General features: G+C 40.4%; 5 protein-coding genes across 13 annotated transcripts in view; 3 read left to right on the top strand and 2 right to left on the bottom strand.

Moving 5' to 3' along the window:
• LOC128855268 (zinc finger C2HC domain-containing protein 1C) overlaps positions 1-10,025 on the top strand; it is a 29,188-nt gene extending 19,163 nt beyond the window's left edge. For 4 of the 7 annotated variants that reach the window (XM_054090014.1, XM_054090012.1, XM_054090013.1 and 1 more), the window contains 4 exons: positions 8,229-8,345; positions 8,445-8,972; positions 9,096-9,134; positions 9,206-10,025. In XM_054090014.1, the coding sequence (XP_053945989.1) occupies positions 8,229-8,345; positions 8,445-8,972; positions 9,096-9,134; positions 9,206-9,742 (1,221 nt within the window). In that variant the 3' untranslated portion in view covers positions 9,743-10,025. Of the gene's footprint in view, positions 1-5,223; positions 5,551-7,475; positions 7,577-7,664; positions 7,969-8,228; positions 8,346-8,444; positions 8,973-9,095; positions 9,135-9,205 lie in introns of those variants that run through there. The other 3 variants (XM_054090017.1, XM_054090016.1, XM_054090011.1) reach the window with 3 other exon arrangements.
• On the bottom strand, positions 9,955-12,727 carry LOC128855267 (THO complex subunit 1). The gene is made up of 5 exons (XM_054090010.1): positions 12,540-12,727; positions 11,809-12,480; positions 11,395-11,732; positions 10,994-11,329; positions 9,955-10,934 (listed from the first exon to the last, which is right to left on the bottom strand). The coding sequence occupies exons 1-5, from the start codon at positions 12,603-12,605 to the stop codon at positions 10,091-10,093; spliced, it is 2,256 nt and encodes a 751-aa protein (XP_053945985.1). The 5' UTR covers positions 12,606-12,727; the 3' UTR covers positions 9,955-10,090.
• A 2,161-nt stretch (positions 12,728-14,888) lies between these two features.
• LOC128859376 (integrator complex subunit 15) lies at positions 14,889-16,225 on the top strand. The gene is made up of 2 exons (XM_054096406.1): positions 14,889-15,064; positions 15,135-16,225. The coding sequence occupies exons 1-2, from the start codon at positions 14,986-14,988 to the stop codon at positions 16,157-16,159; spliced, it is 1,104 nt and encodes a 367-aa protein (XP_053952381.1). The 5' UTR covers positions 14,889-14,985; the 3' UTR covers positions 16,160-16,225.
• Positions 16,226-16,248: 23 nt separating this feature from the next.
• LOC128859380 (ribosomal RNA-processing protein 7 homolog A) lies at positions 16,249-17,206 on the bottom strand. Its single transcript, XM_054096416.1, has 2 exons — positions 17,096-17,206; positions 16,249-17,040 (listed from the first exon to the last, which is right to left on the bottom strand). The coding sequence occupies exons 1-2, from the start codon at positions 17,118-17,120 to the stop codon at positions 16,262-16,264; spliced, it is 804 nt and encodes a 267-aa protein (XP_053952391.1). The 5' UTR covers positions 17,121-17,206; the 3' UTR covers positions 16,249-16,261.
• A 243-nt stretch (positions 17,207-17,449) lies between these two features.
• LOC128859374 (dipeptidase 1) lies at positions 17,450-19,924 on the top strand. Of its 3 annotated transcripts, none has more exons than XM_054096379.1 (4): positions 17,450-17,648; positions 17,733-18,840; positions 18,903-19,078; positions 19,156-19,924. In XM_054096379.1, exons 2-4 carry the CDS (start codon positions 17,836-17,838, stop codon positions 19,499-19,501), a joined length of 1,527 nt encoding a protein of 508 aa, XP_053952354.1. In that variant the 5' UTR covers positions 17,450-17,648; positions 17,733-17,835; the 3' UTR covers positions 19,502-19,924. The 3 variants fall into 3 exon arrangements, with proteins under 3 accessions (XP_053952354.1, XP_053952343.1, XP_053952365.1); XM_054096368.1 differs by having other exon boundaries at positions 17,450-17,652; XM_054096390.1 differs by lacking the exon at positions 17,450-17,648 and having other exon boundaries at positions 17,649-17,740; positions 17,809-18,840.
• Positions 19,925-25,698: the final 5,774 nt, after the last annotated feature.

The following is a 25,698-nucleotide window of genomic DNA, read 5'->3' as shown; positions in this document are numbered from 1 at the left end:
AATGAGAGAGTTGCCGAGCTTTCAAAGGCAGGCACCCGCTTCCCTAGGATGATTACGTCGAACATATATCCCTCACTTTCAGTTTTGAAAACGGAACTTGACGAGAACCTAATTCTGGAAGCACAGTCTATGTAAGAAGTCTCGCCCTCCAACAGGATATCCCAAATAATGCTATGAACTTGCAACTTTATTTTATCACTCCCAAGAAGGAATGTAAAATATTGAATGGAGTACTGACGGGATATTGTCTCACTCCATATCACGTAATTAAAATGAGATTGTTACAGAACGACGCGTGTAACTTATGCGATGAAGAAAGGGACGCGTTAGAATACCTCCTTTGCTACTGCCCTGCTCTAAGCAGAACTCATCACAACAGCCTGGGATCGGTATACTTTACATCTCTGAAGGATATTGCTGACAAAAGTTTAAGCTGGTTATTAAAACTGGCTAAGACATGTAACACGAACAATGTTTAACACGACCCCAACAACACTGGTAGCACTACGGACCCATGTGGTTATTGTGACATCTATTCATCTACGATTCTTACCAATTATATATAAAAAATGGCATCATTTGATTGTTGATTCATGAACGCCTAATTGTGGAGAACGTCGAGATGTCGGATATCGACGTTCAAAGTTCAACAACACTTTGCACTAAACGGCAATATTTGCAACAGAGTGTCCAGTTTTTAGTCTGCCAGTCCTTTTTGTATCCTCGACAGAATCGGTTTCTTGAAGTTTTTTCATCAACCTTTGTATTGTCAACTCATTCGGATTATTATTTCCACCGAAAAATCACGAATTTCGCGTAATAATCAGTTTCAATAATTTTAACGCGTTGTCCTATCATGTAAATGGAAGATTTCTCAGCTATGGGTTGAGAATGTCTCCTTAAATTGGCAATAGAAACAGGCACCATGGGGGTGGACTATTTCAAAACGCATAACTAATGAACTCCATCTAGTACCGCTATGGACCGAAACGGTCTGTAAGTGACTGCAAGTCAACCAGTTCAACCTAAGCTAACCTATCTTCTAAAATATACATCTATTTTCACTTGACATATGTCAAAGATGAAACAAAAAAAATATACTATCTAGGAATTAATCACTACTGACATCTAGGCGTCACTTTTGAAAGACCCTTTATATAGTTCTACAATAACTGAAAGACAATTTCTAATATATTTTTTATACCAAAGAAATTATCGTCATTTCGACGTTGCCTGCTGAAAAACGAAGAAGAAAAATTGTTTACCTTTATTTGAAAAACTGTTGTACAAATCCAAATCTTAAGGTCTGATTGATATGACTAGAACATGACCGAACATCGAGTTTTAAGCCAAGCTGAATATTGTAAAGGTTCCAAGTAATTATGGTAATGGTAATGGTTGTACGGGCCTTTATGCATACCTAATTACTTAATTATAATTATTTAGTATACCGAGGAATCGAACCAGCTCCTTCGGAGGGAGCAATTGTAGGCCTTCCTACTCTCGTAGGTACGAGTCCGTGTCTCAGAGTAATATGAGGCCCTTTTTGCCTAGGGTTAGAGTAGATTTTGCTCTGTTGGCATTGAAGTCCAAAAACTTTTTGGAGTGATTACGATCGCTTGTACCGTTCCAGTGTTCCCTGACTTTAGTTTGGATCCATTTAGTATACCGAGGAATCGAACCAGCTCCTTCGGAGGGAGCAATTGTAGGCCTTCCTACTCTCGTAGGTACGAGTCCGTGTCTCAGAGTAATATGAGGCCCTTTTTGCCTAGGGTTAGAGTAGATTTTGCTCTGTTGGCATTGAAGTCCAACAACTTTTTGGAGTGATTACGATCGCTTGTACCGTTCCAGTGTTCCCTAACTTTAGTTTGGATTATGCCAGGGAGAAGGCGTCGTGAAATACATTAAATCCCAAAGGCTTCGATGGTTAGGGCACACTGTGCGCGTGGAAGATAGCCGCCCCCAAAAATCTTTTTTATCAACGAATTGTCTCATGACCCGAGCCCGAGGACGTCCAAGGTTAACCTGGCTTGACCAAGCCATAGCCGGCCTGAAAAAGCTACGAGTTAGGAGCTGGAGATCTGTTGCTATGAACCGTGCAGATTGGAAGAGGATTGTGGGTGAAGCTAAAGCTCACCCTGAGCTGTAATCGCTACTTGATGATGATGATGATGATGACTTTCTTGAACCCTCTTTTGGATATGATTTCCACTGATTCCATTAGGGTGAAGAGCTCCAAGTAATAAACTACCAATTATTTTTTTAATTACGTATTTATATTCAATTTGAAAACAATAAACTCTTGTTCTTACTGGCTACTTACAACAAAGATATGGGTGTCACAAAGTAAAAAGTTCATTATTAATAAAAAACAAAATATTAAAAAATTAAAAATAAAACGGGCATCGGCCTCAATCGCATTAATTTTAGCCAAATTTTTTTCCTTAGTTTTTTATAAAAATATTGTATAACAACAACCTAGTAAACCAAAGTTCCTAGCTGTGTATTCTTGTACATATAGAGGGTGATTTTTTAAGAGCTATAGTAAAATTTTTTAAAAAACACACGTAAAATTCAGAAAAATTCATGAATTTTTATTTAAATCGATAGTACAGTCCATATAATTTTATGTTTGAAGATTATTTCATGCAAATATTGACCGCGGCTGCGCTTCAAACGGCCCATCCGCTTAGTCCAATTTTGGCACACTCTTTGCAATGTTTTGGCCGGTATCTCACAATTGACAGGTCCCGAACGCGAAATAAAATGTTTACCGAACTCGCCTCTCAACAAGTCCATTGTTACGCGGCATGTTATGTGGCATGTGGCACCGTCTTGCTGAAACCACATGTCATGCAAGTCAAGCTCTTGCATTTTGGGCAAAAAGAAGTAGCGCACGGTAGCGCTCACCATTCACAGTTACGTTACGATTCGCATAAGATGAAACTGGGTAGACTGAGCGTGTTTTTCTTCCGGCTGCATCCGGCCGAGATGTCTAATACTTCTTGTCGATATGGTATTGCATACGGGAAGGTGTGTGGGAGTTTTCGAAACAACTCCCGCTCCCGCTTATTCCGGATGTTTCTATCTGCATTGATCTCTGCACATAGACAAATGTCATACACTTCCACCTGAAAGATGCTGGGAAATCTTTGCTTTGGGGCCATATAATCCAGCCCCTATTCCTTTTATGTGCATATTTATGTATATGTAAACAATAAATATATATGTACGAGCTGTGTTCAAAATATGAGGCGAATTTTCAAATTTTCCGGACTACGTAATTACATATATTCGACTCTCGATAATTTTTTATTTCTTTATGTTGATACACTCGTCTCAAAGATATGTGCACGGTTTTAGCAATATAGCATTTTTTAGATTATTTGTGAGAGGCATAAATAGACAAGTGTTCGGCGATTTTCTGCTATCGAAAAAAAAAATGATCAAAGAAGTTGCACCAAAAAAATGGAATTAAGTGCTCTAAAACACTTGACATGTTGATAGTGGCATACGGTGAGAGTATTCTGAGTCAAAAAATTGTTTACAAGTGGGACAAACTTTCCACAGAAGGTCGAGAATATGTGAATGACAACGCTCGCTCTGGACACCCCAGCACATCAACAACCGATGAAAATGTTGAGAAAGTGAAGAAAATGGTTATGGAGAATAGTCAACTCATAATTAGGGAAGTTGTTGAGAATGTCGGCATATCCGTTGGCTCATGCCATGCAATCTTTTTGAAAATTTTGGGCAAGAAGCGTGTGGCAGCGAAGTTCCTTCTAAAATTAGTGAATTTTTACCGAAAACACCGTCGCATGAGCATCGCTCAGGAATTGTTAAATTATCCAGATTCGCTTAAAATCATCATAACTGGTGACGAATCATGGATTTGCAGTTATGACAGCGAAACTAAAGCTCAATCGTCCCAATGGAAGAGTCCAGGAGAGCCAAGTTCGATCAAATGTTAAGCTTTTGTTCACTGTTTTCTTCGATTACTATGGCGTAGTGCATCAGGAGTTCTTACCACAAGGCCGTACAGTAAATAAGGAGTATTACCATGAAGTTATGTGCCGTTTGCGTGAAGCATTACGGAAAAAACGCCCGGAATTGTGGAAAAAAACTTCATGGCTTTTGCATCATGATAATGGACCTGCTCACTCATCTTTGCTTGTGAGAGATTATTTGGCCAAAAACAACACAAATATCATGCCTCAGCCAACGTATTCACCAGATTTGGCCCCCTGCGACTTTTTCCTGTTCTCAGGATTGACGACATCTATGAAAGGACGGCGTTTTACAACGATTGCGGAGATAAAAATCGAGTCGCTGAGAGACCTCAAGGACAGAATACCAAAAAGTGCATATCAGAACTGCGTCGAAGATTGGGAAAAACGCTGGCACAAGTTTATTATATCTGAGGGAGACTGACTACTTTGAAGGAGATAAAATAGGAATTGATGAATAAATAAATATTTTTTGAGAAAAATGATAATTCACCTCGTATAATTGGCGCTTACACCCTTTTTGGGGTGTCCTCCTCCACCTATTTGTGATGTGTGTCTTCATGTTGTTCCACACAAATGGAAAGGCAGATATTCGTATTTTTTTTCTGTTTTTTATGAGGAGCTTTTTCATGGCAGAAATACATTCCGAGGTTTGCCATTGCCTGTCGAAGGACGACTGCTATTAGAAAAAAACTTTTTCTATAATTTTTGGTGTTTCTTATACCCATTTATGTTTCATGCACCCGTTTGGCTACGGCGGCCGCCGTTTCAAAGGGATTATCTTTAGAAAATAAATGTCAGGAATTATTCTACACAATTGGGCAATCAATCAATTCGAATTTTCGTTGTTTTATTTCAATTTAAACCCAGACACCTCTAAATTGATCACCCTTTACATACGAGTATCAGCATATATCCTGAATGTATAGAAATAATGTGGACACTTATTTGCAGATGCGAACAACTTCGTTCCGAAGGCATTGAATCCACTAAAATCTTTAGTATCACAAACCTACTTTATGCGGTTACAACAAAATACACTCGCTTTAATTAAATTTGCAATTTTAAATTATTCCCACCTGATGTAGGTATTACGAAGGAAAATAAAAAATAAAATTTTAAATTTTATAGCAGGCTTTAGTGCCCTCCAGTTTGTGTGTATGTGAAGTTGACGTCAAGCCAATGACAGCGTGGGACTCATTAGTGTGGGCCACATTCGTCGCCCCAACCATAGCAACGTAAATACACATTTCGAATTGACATCGTCGCACAGGCACAGAACAAGCGCACATTAAGAAAGCACAAGCACAATACAACCACTTAAGCACTCATAGATGAAGGTATGCAGGGACTTTCACGGTGCTAGTGCTTTGATTTCTAATTTTCATATGCTAAATGGGTTTTTTCAAAGCGACACAAAGAATTTTATTGATTGGCCTAAGGTCGAGATACTTTACAAGGTGCATCCAGCCATTACAACGGGTTATTGTTCAATTTCTTGAAGGCGAATTCTAGTTTGAGGAGCACTCGAGCAGACATTTCGGTACTCATAAAATATTCGGCTATAAATTTCTAACAAGTGCTATTTTGTTGTTGTCCATATTTACGTATTGTATTATTGCATTAGTGTACGCGTTGGTGGTGGGAGTGAACGCAGAGTGGGAGTGATAGCGTCAACAAAACGGACTCGCTTAGCTGGACAATTCCTTTGGTGCGTCTGCTTTGCGCGCATAAGGAAGTTATGTGTGTATATACATGTATACCATATGTGCAAGGTGAAGTCCAATATAAACAAGACTGGTGTCATAAAAATGTTTTCGACGGCACCTTCTTTTTAATGAGCTAGTGCGTTGGAAGTTATATCTCTAGCTGACTTCCAGTGAAAGCTTGGTGACATTCGGTGCAGTGGAAGCAAAGTTATTGCGTCTAAAGTGTCAGTATGTTTGTATCATCGGTACAAAAATGAGTTTCGGAAAAAGAGGTAATATCAATTTTATTTTTTAAAGCGGTAAAACGTTTACCGACACATTTTGAATGGATGAAAAAAAGTTATGGCGATGATTGTCTATCTCGTGACAGAGTTCATGAGTGGTTTACACGTTTTAAAGATAGTTGTGAGGACATAAATGACAACATACGAGCCGCCCAAAATCAGTAATCACCGAAAGCTCCAATGGAATTTGTTCGTAAATTTATCAAAAATGAACCGAAATCATCGTTGAAATTCACGGAATCGGAGTTGAATATCTCCAAAACATTGATTTAACTGATCATTTGGGCTTACGAAAGGTCTGTGCTCGCTTCATTCCGCACAAGTTAACGGAGGGCCAAAAATTGCTCAGAATTCAACAATCGAAAGACCTCATTAAAGAGGGGAGAATAGACGAGAACTTCTTTTATAACAGTGGAACTGGTGATGAAACGTTGTGTTTCCAACATCAACTTAAAACTAAGCGTCAAAGTGCCGAATGAAAGGCCCCAGACGAGCCACCGCCCAAAAAATCGCGTTGGGAGAAGTCAAAAATCAAGTCGATGCTCATTTGGTTTTGCGATTCCAAGGGAATTGTCCACAAGGAGTTCGTGTCAATGGGACAAACCGTCAATGCAATTTTCTATCTTGGCGTTTTGAAGCGTTTATTGCATCGCATTCGTTATTGTAGCATTAACTTTGCCCTGTCAGTGTAGTGTAATCACCGGTCGTCTTGGTCTAGCTTATCTAACTGTAGGCCCAGGAAATTTGCTGTTTCCGATAGGTTGGGTCCAGAGGGAGAGAGGTGTTAGATGAGTGGGTTTGATAGGGCATGTGTAAAGGTGGTTAGTGTCGTGCGGGCTGCCTTCACATGCTGGGGGTTGATTCTGGATAGGTAGGAGTTTAACCTGCTACAGTATCCAGAACGTAATTGTGCCAAGGTTACTCTCGGGAAAGTTGGAGCTCTTCATCTGGAATCCGATAACGGCATTCGGGGGTCGAGAGCTTAAGAAGGTGGTAAGAGTCTCCCGATGAATGTCGTCGCTGGCGCTTATTGCATAATAATGCACCATCTCATCGATCCACTCTTGTGACTGATTTTTTTGGCTAGAAATCGCATTTTAATCATCAATCACCCACCGTATTCGCCTGATTTAGCTCTCTGTGACTTCTACCTATTCGGAAAATTGTATTTGGCCATGAAAGGAAAACGTTTTGCGCCCGTAGAGGCCATCCAAAAGACTTGTACCGACATCCTGAAGGACATCCCGGTCAATGACCTGAAAAACTCGAGGTCCGAGGGGTCTATTTTGAATAAATAAGCTCGAAGTTATCTCCGAAGCTCCTGTCGTTCCTATTTTTAGCTCCGTCTTGTTTATTTTGGACTTCACCTTGTATGTACTTATGTGAATGTAATGTAAGTTTAACGGTAGCGTTGTGTATGTACTGTGATTTAATATGTGACGGTCGCATGCATGAATGGCGATTATTTGAGTTAGCAGATATTTTTGTATAATTTGTTGTTGCTAATTACTAAGAAGTTGTTGGTCATTCACGGGGTGGGTTTGGGCGAAGTGCCTTGCCAGCGGCCAAAAAACATGTGAGTAATAATGAGTTAAATCGTGTAAATGTTTTGCTTGCCCATTGGGCAGTGAGAGACAACGCTTTGCTGAGTTATCCTCATAGTTAGTGTTGCTTTGTCTGGCGGAAGGACATGTCTCAAATACAACAGCGGCGAAATTCGTATACCTCTGTGTATGATAGCGCCTGCGGATTAAGAGAGAGGAATTTGGTATTTGTATGCACATTCGTATATGCTGCAGATAGGAGTTTATTATTTGAAACAACAACATGGCGACTTTGAGTCCAAATATCGATTTACTGCACGATCAATTGATACCGCCGGTCAAGCTTAGCGATTCGTGGGCGGGGCGCAGATTAGTTGAGGCGCTCAGTCAGCTGCCGCCAACGAACTTCAACTCATCGTTAGATGTGAGTTTTATCAAAATCGATTAGTGGCTCATCGTAGCGTCACATCGGAAACGTATTATATTCACATTAACTGGCATGCACTTTGAAGAATCACACTGCGTACATGCCAAGGCGTATTTATAATTAATTCCAAAAATTCCTTAATCTAATAATTTCGCCTTGGTACACAGAACAGACGTCACTAAAGGCTGGAGTTGTGAAGCAAATCGAAATTAATTTAAAATATTGACAACGCTTTTTTCTATACATATTTTTTGCAGATGCGTTTCCAGCAAAAACAGCAACAGGAGCGTGAGCAAAGGCGCTTGGAGATGACTGACGAGGGTGCCGGCACTACGGATGAAGTCGTTGGCGCAAAACGCATTACAAACGGCAAGGTAGGCAGCCACAGATATGCATACATAAGCACACTTTCGAATTTCTTATTCACATACATATGTAAATACTTCTTTACTTTCTCCCCGTCCCTGCTGCAGGTCCGCCAAATGTTCGATGAACGACGTCGTGGTGCTGGCATTGATCGCGCCAATCCGCTTAAACCAATCGCTGCTACGACCAAGGCGCCGTCGCCTATTGCTCGCCAGACCGGTGGCGCCATACAAAATTTACATCAAACGAAGAATGGCAACACGCCGACAGTTAGAATGCGCGTTGTGTCCAATGCAAACAATGTTTCCACACATGCGCGAAATCCACCGAAGCGGCTGCAAAACGGAAATACCGATGCGCTCAGCAAAGAGATGTCATCGCTCAGTTTGGGTTTGCACTCGCCAGAAGACCGCAACAATAATAGGAATAACGTTGTGGGGCGCGCCAAATCATCCAACAGCCTCAAGTTAAATCCGGTAGTGACGAAGAAATCACCCACGCCGGCACCAGCAGTGGTGGCACATACCGCCAAACGTTCGGCAAATGCATCAGCTACTGCTGCACGACAAACGCCAGTGCCTGCAACAAGTTCCACCGTGAGAAGCTCAAAACCCACTGCAGCACCAAATACGAAGGTAGGCATTGTCACAAAGTTGCTGTTGGGCATGACTTGAGTTTTCCAAATGACTTTTCTACGACGTTTCATTTATTGAAAAACTAAAATTCTCTGTTAATTTTTTTTCCTTATCGACTTTTAGACACCGCCAAGAACTTCGGGAAATATGGCTTCTGCTGCAGTAAGTGTGGCCGTAGGGCTTAATAGACGCCATCTAAAAATGCCAATTCATAATTTGCTTTATTTTTGCAGTCCATGAGAATGCAGCCCGCTGCTGATATAGATTTAACCAACATGGGACTGTGTCAATACTGCAATCGCCATTTCAATACTGAAAGGCTAGCAAAACATGAGAAAGTATGCGAGAAAATGGTGCATACCAAGCGCAAGATCTTCGATGCGGCTCGACATCGTTTGCGCGGCACCGACGCCGAGAAGTATCAGAAAAAGGGCCAATATCGCAATAGCGCCAACAACAAATCCGCCTACTCGAGTGCTGCTGCTGTAAGTGGCAAGCCCGTCAGCATGAAGAAGAATAATTGGCGCAGGAAGCACGAAGAATTTATACAAGCCATAAGAGCAGCCAAGCAGGTGCAGGCGCACTTGGCTCGTGGTGGCAAGCTGAGCGATTTACCACCACCGCCACCTTCGGAGAACCCCGACTACATTCAGTGTCCACATTGCTCGCGCCGTTTCAATGAGTCAGCCGCTGAGCGTCATATTCCACGCTGCGCCAATATGATACACAACAAGCCGAAGCCGGGTCAGGCGCCGCCACGAAGGAGATAGACCAGGATCGGTGGACGCCAACATATTAAAAATTAACCTTTTTAAACATTTAATTTCATAGCAACTAACAACGATCAAGTTTTGGTGCTCCGCTTACAGAATCGTTGACCAGCTGGCTCAGGGTGCTCTCAACATAAGGCCAATTGTCTGCATGGACTGCCAAGAATTTAGATGACGACTAATGTTAATGTAGACAGTGGAAGGCATTCACACCCTGTACATGTGATAAATTATTATTGTAAACTTGACTTTTGGAATATTATTAAAACATAAACTAAATCAACACCGAGTTCTGTTTATAACATCAGTTGAGTTCACACTTAAGATTACTATTTAAATTGTTTCGTCCTAATCTGATAGCACCTCCACTTTGTCCTCTTTGGGTGTGAGTCGGTCTATGAGCGCTTTTACCGCCTTTGCTGCGGCATTTATCTCCAAACCTTCCAGCATATAAGCCCAATTATCGAGACTTGCGTCATCGTCATCGGCGAACCAGTTACTAAGCATTGCGATGCAGCCACCATCACGATCTGGATGTTCCGTCTCAAAGTATAGCAGCTCATCAACAGTGTACCCTAATTTTTTGCCCAATTTTTTCCAGTCATCACCAATGAGTGGCGCAATTTCCTCTATTTGTTCTCTGGAGGCCGTCATCGGTTTGGTGTGTGCATTGCGATCATCATCGCCTTTGTCCAAGTCTCCTTGCACATCATCTTCGGTTAACATTGCATCACCGTCCCCATCACCGCTGCCGTCACCGTCATTTTCCCCTTCACCTTCACCGTCACCAACACCATCCGCATCTGGTTCACCCTCTGTTTCTTGGGTGTTCGATCCCTGCTCGCTACTAGATTCGGTCGCATTAACAGTATCGGCAGTTGAATTGCTACCAACTAATGCGGCGTTGTTGGCATTCATAGCCGCCTTGGCATTATCTATACGATCCTTGGCTAAACGACGGCGTACTCCCTCCAGATAGTCAGCTATTTTATATGATGGTGAGTTTAAGAATGTGAAAAAGTGTGGCGACTGCCTGGCTAGTAAACGGAGTGCGCGCCATTCAAATGATGGATCATTCTTTTCATGCGGATTTTCGAGAAATGTTTCAACATGTGGCAAAAAATTGCGTTCCTCGCTCTTGCAGGCCTGCAGATTATCTGGCGAGTAGTTCCAGAGGCGTGTCAAGACATCACTAAACAATTGAGCTCGTTAAAACTGTATTTTATTTATGGACATATATGTACTACTCACTTGCCCAGAAAGAATTTACCATTGCGATGAGCTTCTCGCAAACTATCACCAAGTGTGCGTTTGGAACGCTTAGCTGCAGGTGGTTTCCCAGGCGTACCATCAGCGTTTCCTGCATCCTTGTTTGTGCTATTATCTGCCTCAGCTTCATCGGGTTTGCGGAACTCTTTACATCCATCATTCTTCCAGTTGTTCCACATTTCCTCGCGCGTTAACATATGTTGTACCGTGCAGGAAAAACGTTTTCCATTCGGTGGGGTCTCTTCGAGCAATTTATATACCTTTGCTTGGGTTTCTTTGATGAAGTCCGTTTGCGCAGTAGTTAGTGTGTTTGATTCACTACAAGAAATTTTATTAAAATGCGAATTACCACGTTTTGCGTTTTTTTTACTTTTTCAACTTACGTCTTAAACTTTACGGTTAATTGCAAATACTGAAAGAGAATCAGAAACTGTACTAAGACTGAGCGTCGAAAGTTAGAGTCGGACAACTGAAGTGTCAGCAATTTCGGATTGGTTAGAAACTTCGCAAAGAAATGATCTGACTGCCGCACAATCTGATCTCCCTCACTTGAATTTTGATTATCCGTGTCCACTGAAACATCGGCGGCACTCAGTTCCATTTTCATACTTTCTAAGTAATCATCTGCCGTAACAGCACTTTCAGTTTTTTCTGCCGCGCTATTTAGCCGTGGCTCCTCCAACTTGAAACTGTCGAACGCTTCTAATATAGTACCTGCATGCTAATGGCAAATTTTAAGGTAATACAAAACAATAAAATTAATGATTAGTTATAAATGACCACAAATAACTACTCACTGCTTGGAACATTTTCCATTGTGCTTTACTATAGCACTGGTTCGGGTTGCGGAAAAAGTCTTGTAATGACCAAAATTTGCAATACAGATTATAATCAATTTTAATAGGAATATCCTCCACGGTATCTTCCACAGTATCGTCCAGGTCTTTGCCATCCACGCCGTACTCAGTGACATTGTCTAAATTGAATTCCGATACAATATTTAATCCTGAACGTTCGGAGAAAGGGAAAAATTTGGACAGAAATAGCAATATACGTCCACAAAAAACAGTATTCTGTGCGCGCGACAAACGCCGTAAGAGATCGTTGCACATTCTCAGTATATTATTCTTGCAAGATGAGAAGAATATATCCTCCTTCCACACTTCAACCATTTCTTCAACGAAACTAAAGATTTGTTCACACTTATCCAGCGTGACTGCGTCGAAGATGTCACCCAACAGCACAACTGGTATGGTCACTGAGACAATTTCTACGCGCACAGCGTCAACTGATAGCCGCACCAGAGCGCCGACCTTCTCAACATTGTCACTCAGGTGGAATAGTAGCATTTCACGAAAAGCTTGATCCATAGGCGACTTCTTATCATGATCAGTGTTAGCGCCGAAGGATTCGTAAGAGGCGCGCAATATTTGAGCGTCCTTTTTTTGGAATGCTTCGTTGAGTGCTTTCTAAAAGTTGTATAGAGTTGTTGGTATAGCCACATTTTTCCATGTTTTAAAATACCTACTGTAAATTCCGTATGCAAACCAATAAAGCCTAGGGGCCGCTGCTGAGTTACAACAGCTGTACTCATTTTTAAGTTAACTAGTTGGATGAATATTGCCAGAAATTAATTTTAAACGGCAGAGAAAATTATTCATCAAACTACAGCCGGGCAAACAACATGTTGCACGTAATTAGCAACGTAGTGGGATATTCGAAGCAAAGGGATGCTCAGAGACTAAAAAAAATGGATTGAAAACACAAGCTGTGTTCGATGAATTCACTTGAAGGGCATCAAAATGTACGACAGAACAATATTTGTTTTCAGAAAGTTGTCAGATTGTGTGCAAATTAATTGTTTTATGGGTAACAAAGCATTCTCGAAGAATTGGCTCACAAAAGTAAAATTGAACGAAAAGATTTATTTGAAGAAGCAAACTAACAGCAGCAGCGAAAAACAGACAAAAATATAACGACGTCATTAATAATATGATCTGACAACCGTAAGACTAAGATCATAATGACATTTGTAGGTAATCGCGAACATCCAGCATGGATTCGCCGTTTAAGAAGAAGGATGACTTTTTGTCATGTTAAATCAGTAGGTAGGCAGGTGAAATGGTTGAAGTATCAGTGTGGCACTCACTAAGTAGTACTAAAGCGCCGTTTTGGTACTATTTAATACCTCCAAATGGCAAACATCTACAGTCAATCAGTAGTGTAGCTGTAATGAAAAAGGTTCAAGGGACTTAGCTTGAAATACTGCCCCAGGCTGTTGAAGAAAGGAGCACCCAGTGATCTTAATCGTCTAGCTGCCGAACCTGGACATTTATAGAGAAAGTGCTTAACAGTCCCCTTCTCTGAAAAATTATACAGCTTTTGCAAAGGGAATTAAATGGTAAACTAATTCAAAAAATACAATTCAGTACTAAATATGATACAGTTCGAGATCGCGCCATGCCAGGACCGTGACGTCGGTACAGAAAATAAATAAAAGGAAAGAAGAAGAAGAGAAAGAATAAATAAAACTACGTGGAAAGCCAGAAATGCACACAATATTAGCATAAATTCATTAAAAAGGATGAATGAATGATTAGTGTTTTATTTGATTTAAAAAATAAGAAATATAGCAGTATGACACGAAAAAGTGTGAAGTCTATGATCTTCAACCCTCCGTTGTACATATATTTTAAAACCTTCGGTTGGGCATCCAGGTCTGACCAGACCCCTATGTATTTACATGCATTTGTATGGGAATATATGCCCAATTCACCCCATTTATTATTCATTTTTAAGATTGCATATATTTTCAATTTCTTACCTCTTTCATTTGTACAGAAGCAAAAATAATCGCTTTGTGAAAAAAGGACTTTTTTTTGGTTTTGTACTTTAGTTTGATTCATTTGGAAGAAGATAAGAAAAAGTTGATTGCAATGAAATGTATGGTAATATATGAAATGATGAAAATTTTTTTTTCACAAGATAATATACCAAGCAAGACCCGAGCTCCCAACCGAAGGTGAAACTTTTTAATCCTTTTTTTCGTCCTGTTTGGAGGATTCTCTCTAATAGGTTATATCCATAAATCTATAGAAAATCAATTTTATGAAACCACCTGGAAGCTCAAGTCGTTAGCTATAATAAAAATATGTTGAATTTACGTCAAAGGTCGGGCACCCTGGATATCCAGACCTGTCTGGCCAGACCCGGGTGCCCAACGGAGGGTTGAAATATTACTTAAGTACGACAGAAACAACCAGTTTCTTCTTTAATAAAAACAACATACCTATTTTATTAACGGAAAATTGTAATTCTATCATAATACAGTATTGGAGTGCCCGGATTATTCATGTTGAATGAAAGTATGTAAATTAACAACATAGTTTTGAAAATTCAGTTTTATTGAAGAAATTTAGCTTTCATAAAATTTTATGAAATAAAAAACTAAATTAAGAAGCGAAAGTAATTAATTAAATTTTTTTTATGTTACAGATTTTGCTTTGATTATGCCCCAATACTAATTTCACGTCTGCCTATTATGATAACTAGCACAAGACACACATTGTTCAATTTTGTGTCCGAATTATAGATGCAACAATGTTAAATTATCTTATTATTGTGGACGTGTCTGTAACATTGTGCTATTTTAGTTTTTATTTCCTATTTAAAAATTTGTATTTTAAAATGTTTAGCTTATTTACGTATGTTATGTTGATTGTTCCTTAAAAAAAATGCATATGAAGTATTAATGAAAATTAGTATAATTTTATTGCAAACATTTCTTAAGTGGATCTCATACAATGTCGATTATTTGTACAAAAATTATTGATGCAAATGAAATCGAACGAACCTACTTGTGTTTACAATCGATATACATAAGCTCCTCACTTTCCGCCTTTGACAATTCAAAAAGTTTTAATTTTTTGGATGACAGATAAACAAATTGTTTTTAATGCGCCTAAGGAGTCAATATGTCGCAAGCAGATTTTAAACACAATTTGCGTAAGCTGGATTTCCCGGCTTGTGCAAAGGAGGCGCTGCCACGTATAGGTAGAGGACGTTTTTCACAAATCACACTGCAGATGTTATTTATTCTACGCTTTAATTTCTTCATTTTCAGAGAGCATAGTTGTGAGTCGCAGTAAACAAAATTTCGCCATTCAACTTATCTCAGAGTTTGTGTTTATGGAGCGTCCTAAGGATGCAATGGACGTTCGCAAAGGTCAACCATTTAGTGGGACGCAAATGAACTCTTTTCAAGAGTTTCAACTTATACTCGTTCTGATTGAGTTTTTTTCTCAGCCGGGACCGGATGCTACACGAAATGTTGTGTTTCTTTCCCTCTTTGGCAGCAATCTCACGCCGCAACGTTCTAAAATATTGTGTCGCTTAATTAGCACCGGAGTTTCTGGATCGGTAGCTCCTCTCCTTTCATCGGCAGGTACTTGGATGCAACAAGTAGGTTGCACGAGTCAACCAAGCTTGGAAGTGGCACAGAGTTTAGTCAGTGATTTTATTACATTTTCACGGAAAACCTCGGAGCAATTTAAACAGCTGCCTATGGTTGCACCACACTTTGCAGCTAATCTTATGACTGCCGTAGCAGAATTGTATATGAATGATCAAACTGGTGCGTTGACCCCACCACCCGATGCTTTGTTAGACGTGTTCACGGAATGGATAAGTGAAAACTCTTCCTTGTGTTTGGCGTCTCAGCAGCCCTTGGCGTTGCCGAGTGGTGCTATTGCAATGCCTGTTGTTACACCTTTGGCTGGGCTAATACGTTGGGTAGTGCTGGCACCTTTGTTCTCGAATCGTTCAACTTATAGTAATTTGCATGTATGGCTGTTGCAAACTATGTTGCAGATAGTTAACTCGGGCCCACCGACAGCCTTGAACGCACAACATCTGGCACAAATTGTAGGACCTCTGCAAGCTTATGTAGCACGCTTGTTAGCTGATAAGGTAGACCCTGCGAAAGATGCAGCCTATCAAAAGAGTATGGAGCGTCTGGCACAAGCAGTGCAGGTGCCAACTTCAGCCAATTGTATGTACGGAAACATACCGCAACTCTTGTGTGTGCTAGAAACGCTTCCTTCCCATGAGCTTATGGATATAGTTATAAAAGCTAATAAAAACGTCTGAGTAATTTAGGTTTAAGCTATGATTTATGTAATTTATTTCGCTTACAAATAAAAAATAAAAAACTAACACCTACATTTTAATTTTATTAGCTCTTCATCAGTATTAAAATGGTCTAAAACGCCGCGTCTTTTTCAGTGCTTCAATTTTTTGCTTGTCTTCTTCGAATTTCTTGCGCAGTTCAATTATGTTCTTCATCTTAGATTCGCGTATTTGGAACGTGTAAAAGTTTTCTAATTCCCTCTTTTTCTTGCCTTTCACTATCTTCTCTTCCAAGCGCCCTATTACAGACTCTTTCTGCTCAAAGCCGGCATCGCGTCCTTGTTTGCCAACAGTCACCCAACCATCAGCGTCTGCCTTTGAATTTTTAGCCGCTTCCAAAGCATTTTTCTCACGTTCATCATAAGCTTCCATATACTTGTCAATGCGTGCTTGCTCTTCTATCTCATCCAATAAACGTTTATTGTACTCTGTGTGCCACAATTCCATACCCGATTCTAGCACACTGCTGCCATCGGTGTTAAACAAGTCAATGCTTTTCACTTCCAAAGCACGTTGAACGCCAGTACTTTTCTGAAATACTATATAAGCTACTTTGAATTTAAATGGTACCGTCGAGCTGCTAAACGGTATTTGGTTTTGTTGCCACATTTCGCTTTCGTTTCGCCCTGGTCGCTCAGCGAAGCTAACTTTATTCGGTACATCTACACTCTTACGGAAGAACACACTCAGACTTTGTTCCGTCACATAAGGTGGCACGTTGAGTAAGAAGAGAGTACGTCCTTTAGGTTTGTTTACGTCTTCTAGACGTATGAAGTGTTCGCGCATGAAAATCTGTGGACAGAGCTCCAGAGGCCGGTCCGCAGTGAGACGGAGGGGTACCACTAAAAGAAAATTTAATCTCAGTTTCGATTTGGTTTGTTTGTAGTTATTAATTACCTTTATAGCCTTCGATTTCGGGCATTTTATAAAATAATAAGAAATAAATACACTTGAGTATAAAAATGCACGTGCAATGGTTTGTTTACAACAGATGATTGCCTTTTCTTGTTCTTGCCTTGAGTATTTATTCACAATGGCGCCGAAGTTCTATTGAACATATTTAGAGAATGAAATGGAATTGAAACGGAACAACTAATTCCGACGGTTGGAAGTCGATCTTTGCAAAATATGCAAACAATTTTAAACAAATTTTATGTATGAGTTAATTAATAGCAAGTCTTGGCCTATGATATGTAAAATCGATAGATTTTTCACTGTTAATGCATTTTTTTCTAGCATCTCTTCGTTTCGTATGCCATTTTAAAAGTCAGTAGAGTGCTAGTGTATAAAGCAAGTTTTCAAGGTTTCTAAACAATTTCCAAGCTCCATACAAAATGACGAAAAGCTGTATTTGTCCTTTTGCAAATACTTCACGCGTCTCTCCATTGCGCAGGAGCAGGACATTTGTCAGATGAAAAATCAATAAAGCTTTTTCTTCATATCAAAAAGTGTAGGTAAGTGCTCCTGAATTTAATTCACTTGTTGGTAAATAACCAATTAAATTTGCTAATAAAACTAAAATTGAAACTTCCAGAGCCAAAAGTACGTGCTGAGTAACTGAATGCTTATTGCTTACAGCCGTCTAAAATAATTTAATTGCAATATTCTAGCCTAGTCACCCAATCAATGGCAGTAGCATGAATCCAGTGCCAAATCGTGAATACATAGAAGTATGCGCTGCCGCCATACACCATCATCAGCAGCATCAGTATCCACAGCATCAGCATCAGCACCAGCACCATCAGCACCATCAACAACATCAGCAAGTTGCACTCACCACCCTACTTAATCCTGCACCACCACCACCACCACCGCCTGCACAACTCGCACACCCGCACGAGCTTCAGCCGCCATTACACGAGCATCAACCACATTGCAAGCAGCAATGTTTTGTCTTCACAGAGATCGCGGACATTGAACTACCGCCTGAGATTACGAAACTTGGCAGTGAGAAATTAAAGAATGGCGCTATAGCTGCCGCCTCTTATAAAATGAGCGCGTGCAGCGATGCGGGCAGTGAGCCAAGCCGATCGACGCGTAGTCGCCGACTGATAGTTGTGCTCGGTATAATGCTGGTGTGCATAGCCATGGCAGGTGGCATTCCATTGGCGCTGCAGTTGCGTTCTTCCTCATTGTTGGAGGCGCGGCTTGCCTTTATACGCCGCTTGCTGGCCGAATCGCCGCTAATTGAAGGCTCCTCTTGGCAGCCACCGATGCGTGATGTTGTCAACCGCAGCAGTAGTATGCTAAGCGAGGTGCGTCGCAATCATGTAGGCGCAGTATTCTGGCCAATTTCAGTGCCGTGTGGTGCGCAGTATTTGGATGCAGTGCAGTTGGCGCTGGAGGGCATCGATGAGGCACGTCGAATTACAGCAAATACGGATGCCCTGCACATTGTGCTTTCCGCAGACGAAATGGAACAGACGCATATCCGAGGTGAAATAGCCGTAATGTTGGGTCTTGGTGGTGGCCATACGTTGGGCGCCAGTCTGGCAGTACTGCGTTCAATGTATTTGCTGGGCACACGCTTTGTATCGATTACGAGCTTGGAGTGTACAACACCCTGGGCAGCTGCCTGCATACGCAGTCACGACTACTTATTCGAGGAAAACGCAACACACTCCATCAATGAGTTTGGAAAGGTTTGTCTGCACTTAACCAGTTGGTAACTTTAGTATGCACGTACATAGGCGTTCACTTTCAGACGGTACTTTACGAGATGAACAGATTGGGCATGCTTATTGAGATTTCACAATTGTCAGAGGCGGCTATGGTGACCGCATTGCACACCGCCAAAGCACCCGTTTTGCTTTTAAACGCTGTACCGATTTCGGTTTGCAATAGTTCAAGCGTAGCCTCCATACCCGATCGTGTCCTAAGGTAAGTGCCTTCCACGATTTCCATTAATACGTTGCCTTACATCTTTTCCCACATGTGCGGATGCATTGCCTCGCCAGCTTGCTGTCGGATAATGGTGGCGTTATTATGCTGAATTTGGAACGGTGTGATGAACGTCGCTTCTCTGTACGCGAAGCTATCAATGCCATTAATTATGTACGCAAGGTAGCCGGCGTTGATCATATTGGACTGGGTGGTGCGCCCAAGAGTTATGCTTTTCTTCTCGCTGAGTTGGCACGCGATCGTGTTTGGGGCAATGCCGCCATCAAAAAGTTGATAGGTGGCAATGTTGTTCGCATTCTGCGTGAAGTGGAGACACTGAAGAATCGCTTGCCCTTATACGAGGAGTGGATACCGCGTGAATTGGTGGAGAGTACTTCATATTGCCGCTACCCTGAGACATAAGTTAAGCTCTTTTTGAGATGATGTTAAAAAAAAATAGCTAGTATTTTTGATGGAGTTTTTTTTTTGTTGGCATATGCACATAGTATACAGTTAATTCCACCCACCCAAACCCCACTACGTTTACCAACGGTATAAATACATATATATTTGAAAACAAATAAATGCAAAAACATGCAAAGATACGCTCATAATGACTCCACAGCTACATAAATACCTACTACATACAAATGTACATCGCTACCTGAGAGTGACACACTTGTGTGTGCACTCTCACGCTGGTATTAAATACTTAAATATGTACGTGTACGTGTGCTTATTGCTCCTTTGCCCCCTATGTTGGAAAACTAAAAATATTGTGTTAAGTATATTATTTAATGAAATATATTAAAATAAACGAAAGTAAAAATAAAAAAATTAACAACAAACATGCATCTAAAATGTTTCAAACTTTCCCTATGAATGTACATATCTAAAAATCGCCAGAGAGTTACTAAATGCTGAAATATAACGGCAGTTACTTGAGGCGATCTCAATTTGGAGGAGCGGTAACTGTTAAGCCAGTATAGTCGGAGTAAATGAGAGAATCATATTAAAAATTGCAATAGCACCGCCCCATCGCCGTTAATCAGACTCGTTGTATGTGATTGGCTGGATCAAGACAAGCGCAAAAGCAAAAAAAAAGCCAAAAATTCTTACTACCTTTATCGGTAACTAGACGGCTGCAGATGGCTTGCTTTCATCGGTTCTGAAGGTTAGGCGACCACCAGGAAGGCGAAAGCCTCTAAAGTGATGCTCTATATTCATATTTATGGTATTTTTTTGATGTGAGATTATTTTTTACGCATTTATCTACGGGCACTTTCTTAAATGAATGGAAATTTACAATCACCACACTTTTTTCTTAAAGCGGAAGATAGTCCTCGGCCGAATATAAATCCAAATGAGTCGTTACATGAATCTTACCAAGAGGAAATAAAAAAATGTCGGCTTCGTGGAACTCAGTTTTTTGAAATGATATTTGCTATTGGGGTGGGGAATAAGTTCATAGCGTATATTTTCTATTATTTTACAACGATTTATTTGCTGTTTGGCAAAGGGTAAGAAGGGGTTCGATAAAATTTTTTCGGCTCTACAAAACTATGTTAAGGGGTTAGTGAAAATTTAAAAAAAAATGGTTATTTTGTTTTTTGCATTTTCTTAAGGCCGGCGGGCCAATTAGATGTCCTAAATTCAGTAGTTTTCGCGAAGCGTTGTAGGATGAGAAAAAAAACAATTAGCCAAATGAAGTTTTAGGGATAGTTTAATATATATTTGAACTAAAAAAAAAAAATTTGTACAATCTCCAACAATATATTGTAAGCCGAGTTATCAATAGATTTCCAGAGCGCCTGTATCCAACTTCTGTATAAGATACAACTTGCAATTTTCTTCTGAAAACAAAAAAAAAAAGATTATTAATTTTGATGTAATTATCTTCTATGTGAACTAGAAAACATCCAAAAACTTTTTTAAGCGACTTTTTTACCCAGTTGAAGAGTTTTTGTTTTCCTTGAAAAAACACTTTTTTTTTCTACCTTCCCCAAAAATTCGAATTTTACGTGCCTTAAGGTATAATATCTTAAAATTTAATATAATATTGTGTGAAAATTTGAAGTGAATCCGAGAAATACTTTTCGAGTTATTCAACAATTAACAAAGGGCGCTCGTAGCAGACAGCAAAAGTTTAAATGCGTTTTTCTCAAAACTATGTTTTTTGAACTGGTGATCACTGTAACTTAAAAACCGCTTGGTAGATTTCAATAAAATTTATACTGCTTTGAAAAACATAAAAAACTCGTGCCTGATCAAAGGATTTTTTTTTTTTTTTAAATTGTTTTTTTTTTTCAAAAAAATCCGTTTTTTAAAACAATTAATTGTCGGTTTTTTGTTTTTGGAAAATTGCTAAGGTAAAGTTGAAACATGATGTATTAATGCTATGTTTTTATTTTTGTAAAATAAATCAATTGACTAGCAAAAAAAAAAAATATTATTGAAAATCATCATTTTTTCGGGCCTCTGACTACGCCTAACCCCTTAATTATATATTTTAATTATTTAATTGCTTATTAGTTTTGAGACTTAGAAATGGAATACCCAGGAAAAAATCAACTTTTTCGACACCTGCTCTTCTTTTCGAGGTCAAAAGGCTGCCGCAGTAGGCCGGGACATTTGCGACGTGCATGGAGAAGGTGTCATAGCACGGAAGGCGAGTCTACAGCACGGGAATGGTTTGCAAAGTTCAAAAATGGCAATTTTGACGACGGTGGCACGTCCCGCAGCGGAAGACATTCCGAATTCGATGGAGAACGCCTTAAATCACTTTTGAAGGAGAACGGTCGCCAAACCAGTGGTGAATTGGTGGTAAAAATGAGCTGCAATCATGAAACGGTCCTCAATCACCTTCATTCAACGTGATTTACCGAAAAATTGGGAACATGGGTGCCTCACGAGTTCAACGAAAAAAAACAAAGAAAGTCGTCTTCAGAATCTCGCTTGCCATCGAGCAACACGTAGTCATAAACAGTAGATGAGAAATGGTACAGCAATGAAAGGAGTTGGTGGATCCAAGAGACACGCCAAAGTCAAGCCGGATCTTTATCCAAAGAAGATCATGATATGTGTTTGATAGGCCTGGGAGGGCATGGTGCACCGGGAAATGCTCAAAAAGAATGCCACGGTCAACAAGGAGTTCTACATTGCTCAGCTACACCGCGTAAATGAGGGTATTCGACTGAAAAGACCTGATCGACATGGTCAAACCATATTCCTTTACGACAATGACAGGCCCCAAGTTGCACAAGTCGTCAAAGCCACACTCAAAGAGCTTGAATGGGAGGTCCTTCAGCATTCGCCGTATTACCATCTTTTCCACTCCCTGTCAAACTATATGAAGGGCCTTCGATAACAAAGAGGACCTTAAAACTGCCTCGGCGGAATGACATCAACAAATTGGACAAGAGGTGGGAAGAGGTTGTAAACAGCAATGACGAATATGTAATTAATTAACTTATTGATATAATTATTGGTGCTTGTTTAAATAAAAGTATTCGGTAAAAACGCTGCGAACTTATTCCCCAACCCAATATTACGGTTACTGCTGCGGGCAGCACATGAACGTTTCCGAACAGTTCTGACATTTACGGACACTGCTGTGCGGTCAACCACATCCCCTTGAGTGAGAACCCTAATCGGTGTGCTAGGCGCCCTCACCCTGTTCTACAAATCCTAATCGGGCTTCTATTGCACACAGCTTTAGTTTCGGGACTTCAATTCAATTGTGGGAAGATATCCACTTCTAAAGCTATCTTCAAAGCTTTGTTTTTAGACGAGGCGGCCGCCGTAGCCGAATGGGTTGGTGCGCGACTTCCATTCAAAATTCACAGAGAGAACGTCGGTTCGAATCTCGGTGAAAACACCAAATTTAAGAAAAACATTTTTCTAATAGCGGTCGCCCCTCGGCAGGCAATGGCAAACCTCCGAGTGTATTTTTGCTATGGAAAAGCTCCTCATAAAAAATATTTCCCGTTCGGAGTCGGCTTGAAACTGTAGGTCCCTCCATTTGTATAACAACATCAAGCGCACACCAAAAATAAAAGGAGGAGCTCGGCCAAACACCCAAAAAGAGTCTACGCGCCAATTATATATATATATATTTAAATTTTTTTAAATTTTAATTTTACACTCTTTTGCATACTAAAAAACTATATTATGCGACCGCAAATTTTGAACAGTTGATTGTCCTGAGAAGCATCGAAATGTGTTAAAATTTGCAAAGAGCAAGACAAAAGGGTTAGCAGATTCCGGAAGACCACATCCGATAGCTTATAGTTCCTTCTTCTGAGATGCAAAGATTTCAAGAAAACACATAATGAAACTCAGTAAAACTAAGGTGAATTTATTTGTCAAACTTCGCGGGATTAGAATTTCGCTCTAGTTATTTTTTTCATGAGTTGGCAGCACTGTTAATAACATCTGGGCCAACTTTCATGTGAATGTCATTATCAGTAATATATTTACGTTTGTGTTTACCAAACGACCAAGAGTGCATTTTTCGATTTTTACAATGTCTGATTTGATTGAGCAGAGAAGTGCCATCAAATTTTGTTTGCGGAATGAAATTTCGGCTGCGGAAACGTTTAGCATGTTGCAGAAGGCATTTGGTGTTCGACCATGTCGCAGAAAAATGTTTATAAGTGGTACAAAGACTTCAAAGAGAGTCCAGAACCTGTTGATGACTTGGAGCGCTCCGGACGACCATCAACGTCAACAGAAAGTCAAATCTCGTTTGGTACCGAAAACTCTCAATTTCTTGGAAAAAAGTCGTCGCGTTGATGTGTGTGCAACAATGCTTTCAGACTATCAGGACAAGCTCAAATGCATCATTAAGGGAGATGAGACTTGGATTTATGCTTACGACCCTGAAACAACCGACCAATCAAGCGAATATCGTGCTAAAGGCGAGGCCAGACCGAAAATAGCACGTCAAAGTCGTTCAAGAATAAAGGTCACTTCTGGCTATTCCCAAAATTCAAAAGACCACTCCGGGGAACGCGTTTCGAGTCGATTGAGGAGATAAAAGCTGAATCGAAGAAGGTGGTGACGGCTATACCGGAAATGGACTATTTGGCATGTTTCGGGAATTGGAAAAATCGTTCGCATAAGTGTATTTCATCGAGAGGGGATTATTTTGAAGGGGATGAAATTGATTTACAAAAATAAATAAAGATTTTTCATTTTACAACCAAATTCACCTTACTTTTTGCCCACAGTAGTATAACAACCATGACCGCTTAGTTTCTTCTGTCGGATAATACGTCGCTCTTCCTTTTTCAGCTCTCTGTAGTGATCCCACATGGCTCGCGTTGCGCCCGATCGCAGCGTGGCTCTATAGGCGGCATCCTTTCTTTCTGCGGCAGCATGACATTCCTCGTCGTACCAATTGTTTTTTCGGGCTCGCCGGAATCCGATTTCTTCTTCGGCGGCGGTACGTAGGGAACGAGAAATGTTGCTCCATTGCTCGCGCATGCCGGTTTGTTAGGCAGTGCTCTCCGAGAGCAGGAGTGAGAGTCGAGTGGCGAATCTTCTGGCTGTCTGTTGTGACTGCAGCTTTTCGATGTCGAACATTCTTTGCGTAGGTAGATGTACGTTTTTTGCTGCACAGAGGCGTGTGCGCAGCTTGGCTGCAACAAGGTAATGATCCGCATTTGATATTTATACCCACGCGCTTGTGCACAAGGGTATCATCATTTTGATTACAGAACGGTAATTACTCGAACGTAACAGCATAAACAGCAGAAACAAGATGGGTAAAGATGTACTACGTTGATCAAAAAGTTCCTGGAATACATATATGTATTCAGAAAATTCAAAATACAAGTTTATTCCTTAAAAGTGATATTCGTCCTCCTAATTGCATTTACAGCTCGAGGTGAGCCAGTGCTTTCTTTACAATACCTCTCTATACGTCTCAGTTAATTGCATATTATAGTCAAAAATTATATTATCGCCTTCAAGGCACCTCCCATCAGCTGCAACGCACTCATGGAAGCGTTTGATCCAGCTCTCGAACTGGAACTCTATTTTGGTATAGCATCCGAGCCGTTTTAAAATTTTCTATTATTTCGTTTCGGCTGTTAAAAGGCGTTGCTTGATAAGGAAGGTGGTTTTTTGATTCGATCAAACAGAAAGCAATCACAGGGAGCCATATTAGGAAAATTCGATGGCTTTTGGATGCTATTTGTTTCGTTCTTGGTCAAAAGTTCGTGCTTAATGATGGCACTGTGCGATGATGCATTATCAGGATACGAATTTCACGAGTTATTTTCCCACAAATCCTATCTTTTTTGGCGAATCGGTTCACATAAACGATGCGACGTCTCATAACGCCCAAATAATATTCATTATTAACTGTCTGACTTTCTGGTAAGAATTCGTGGTCTACAATATCGTTTTAATACATAAAAACCATGAGCCTCGCTTTCTTTTTTGACTGAAAATGACGTGGGATTTTTGGTCTAGATGAATTCGGAGTCTCCGCTCACTCGGCTGATGTATCGATTTCGTGTCGTACTCATAAACCCACGTCTGTCCTCAATAATGATGCGTTTAACGAATGTTGAGTCGCCTGATGAATTATCTTTGGCGATAGCAATGCGGTT

The sequence above is a fragment of the Anastrepha ludens genome, chromosome 2, assembly GCF_028408465.1.
Source record: "Anastrepha ludens isolate Willacy chromosome 2, idAnaLude1.1, whole genome shotgun sequence".
Lineage (NCBI taxonomy): Eukaryota > Metazoa > Arthropoda > Insecta > Diptera > Tephritidae > Anastrepha > Anastrepha ludens.
The sequence above is the reverse complement of the archived record's forward strand: the minus strand, read 5'-3'. Positions and strand labels throughout refer to the sequence as shown.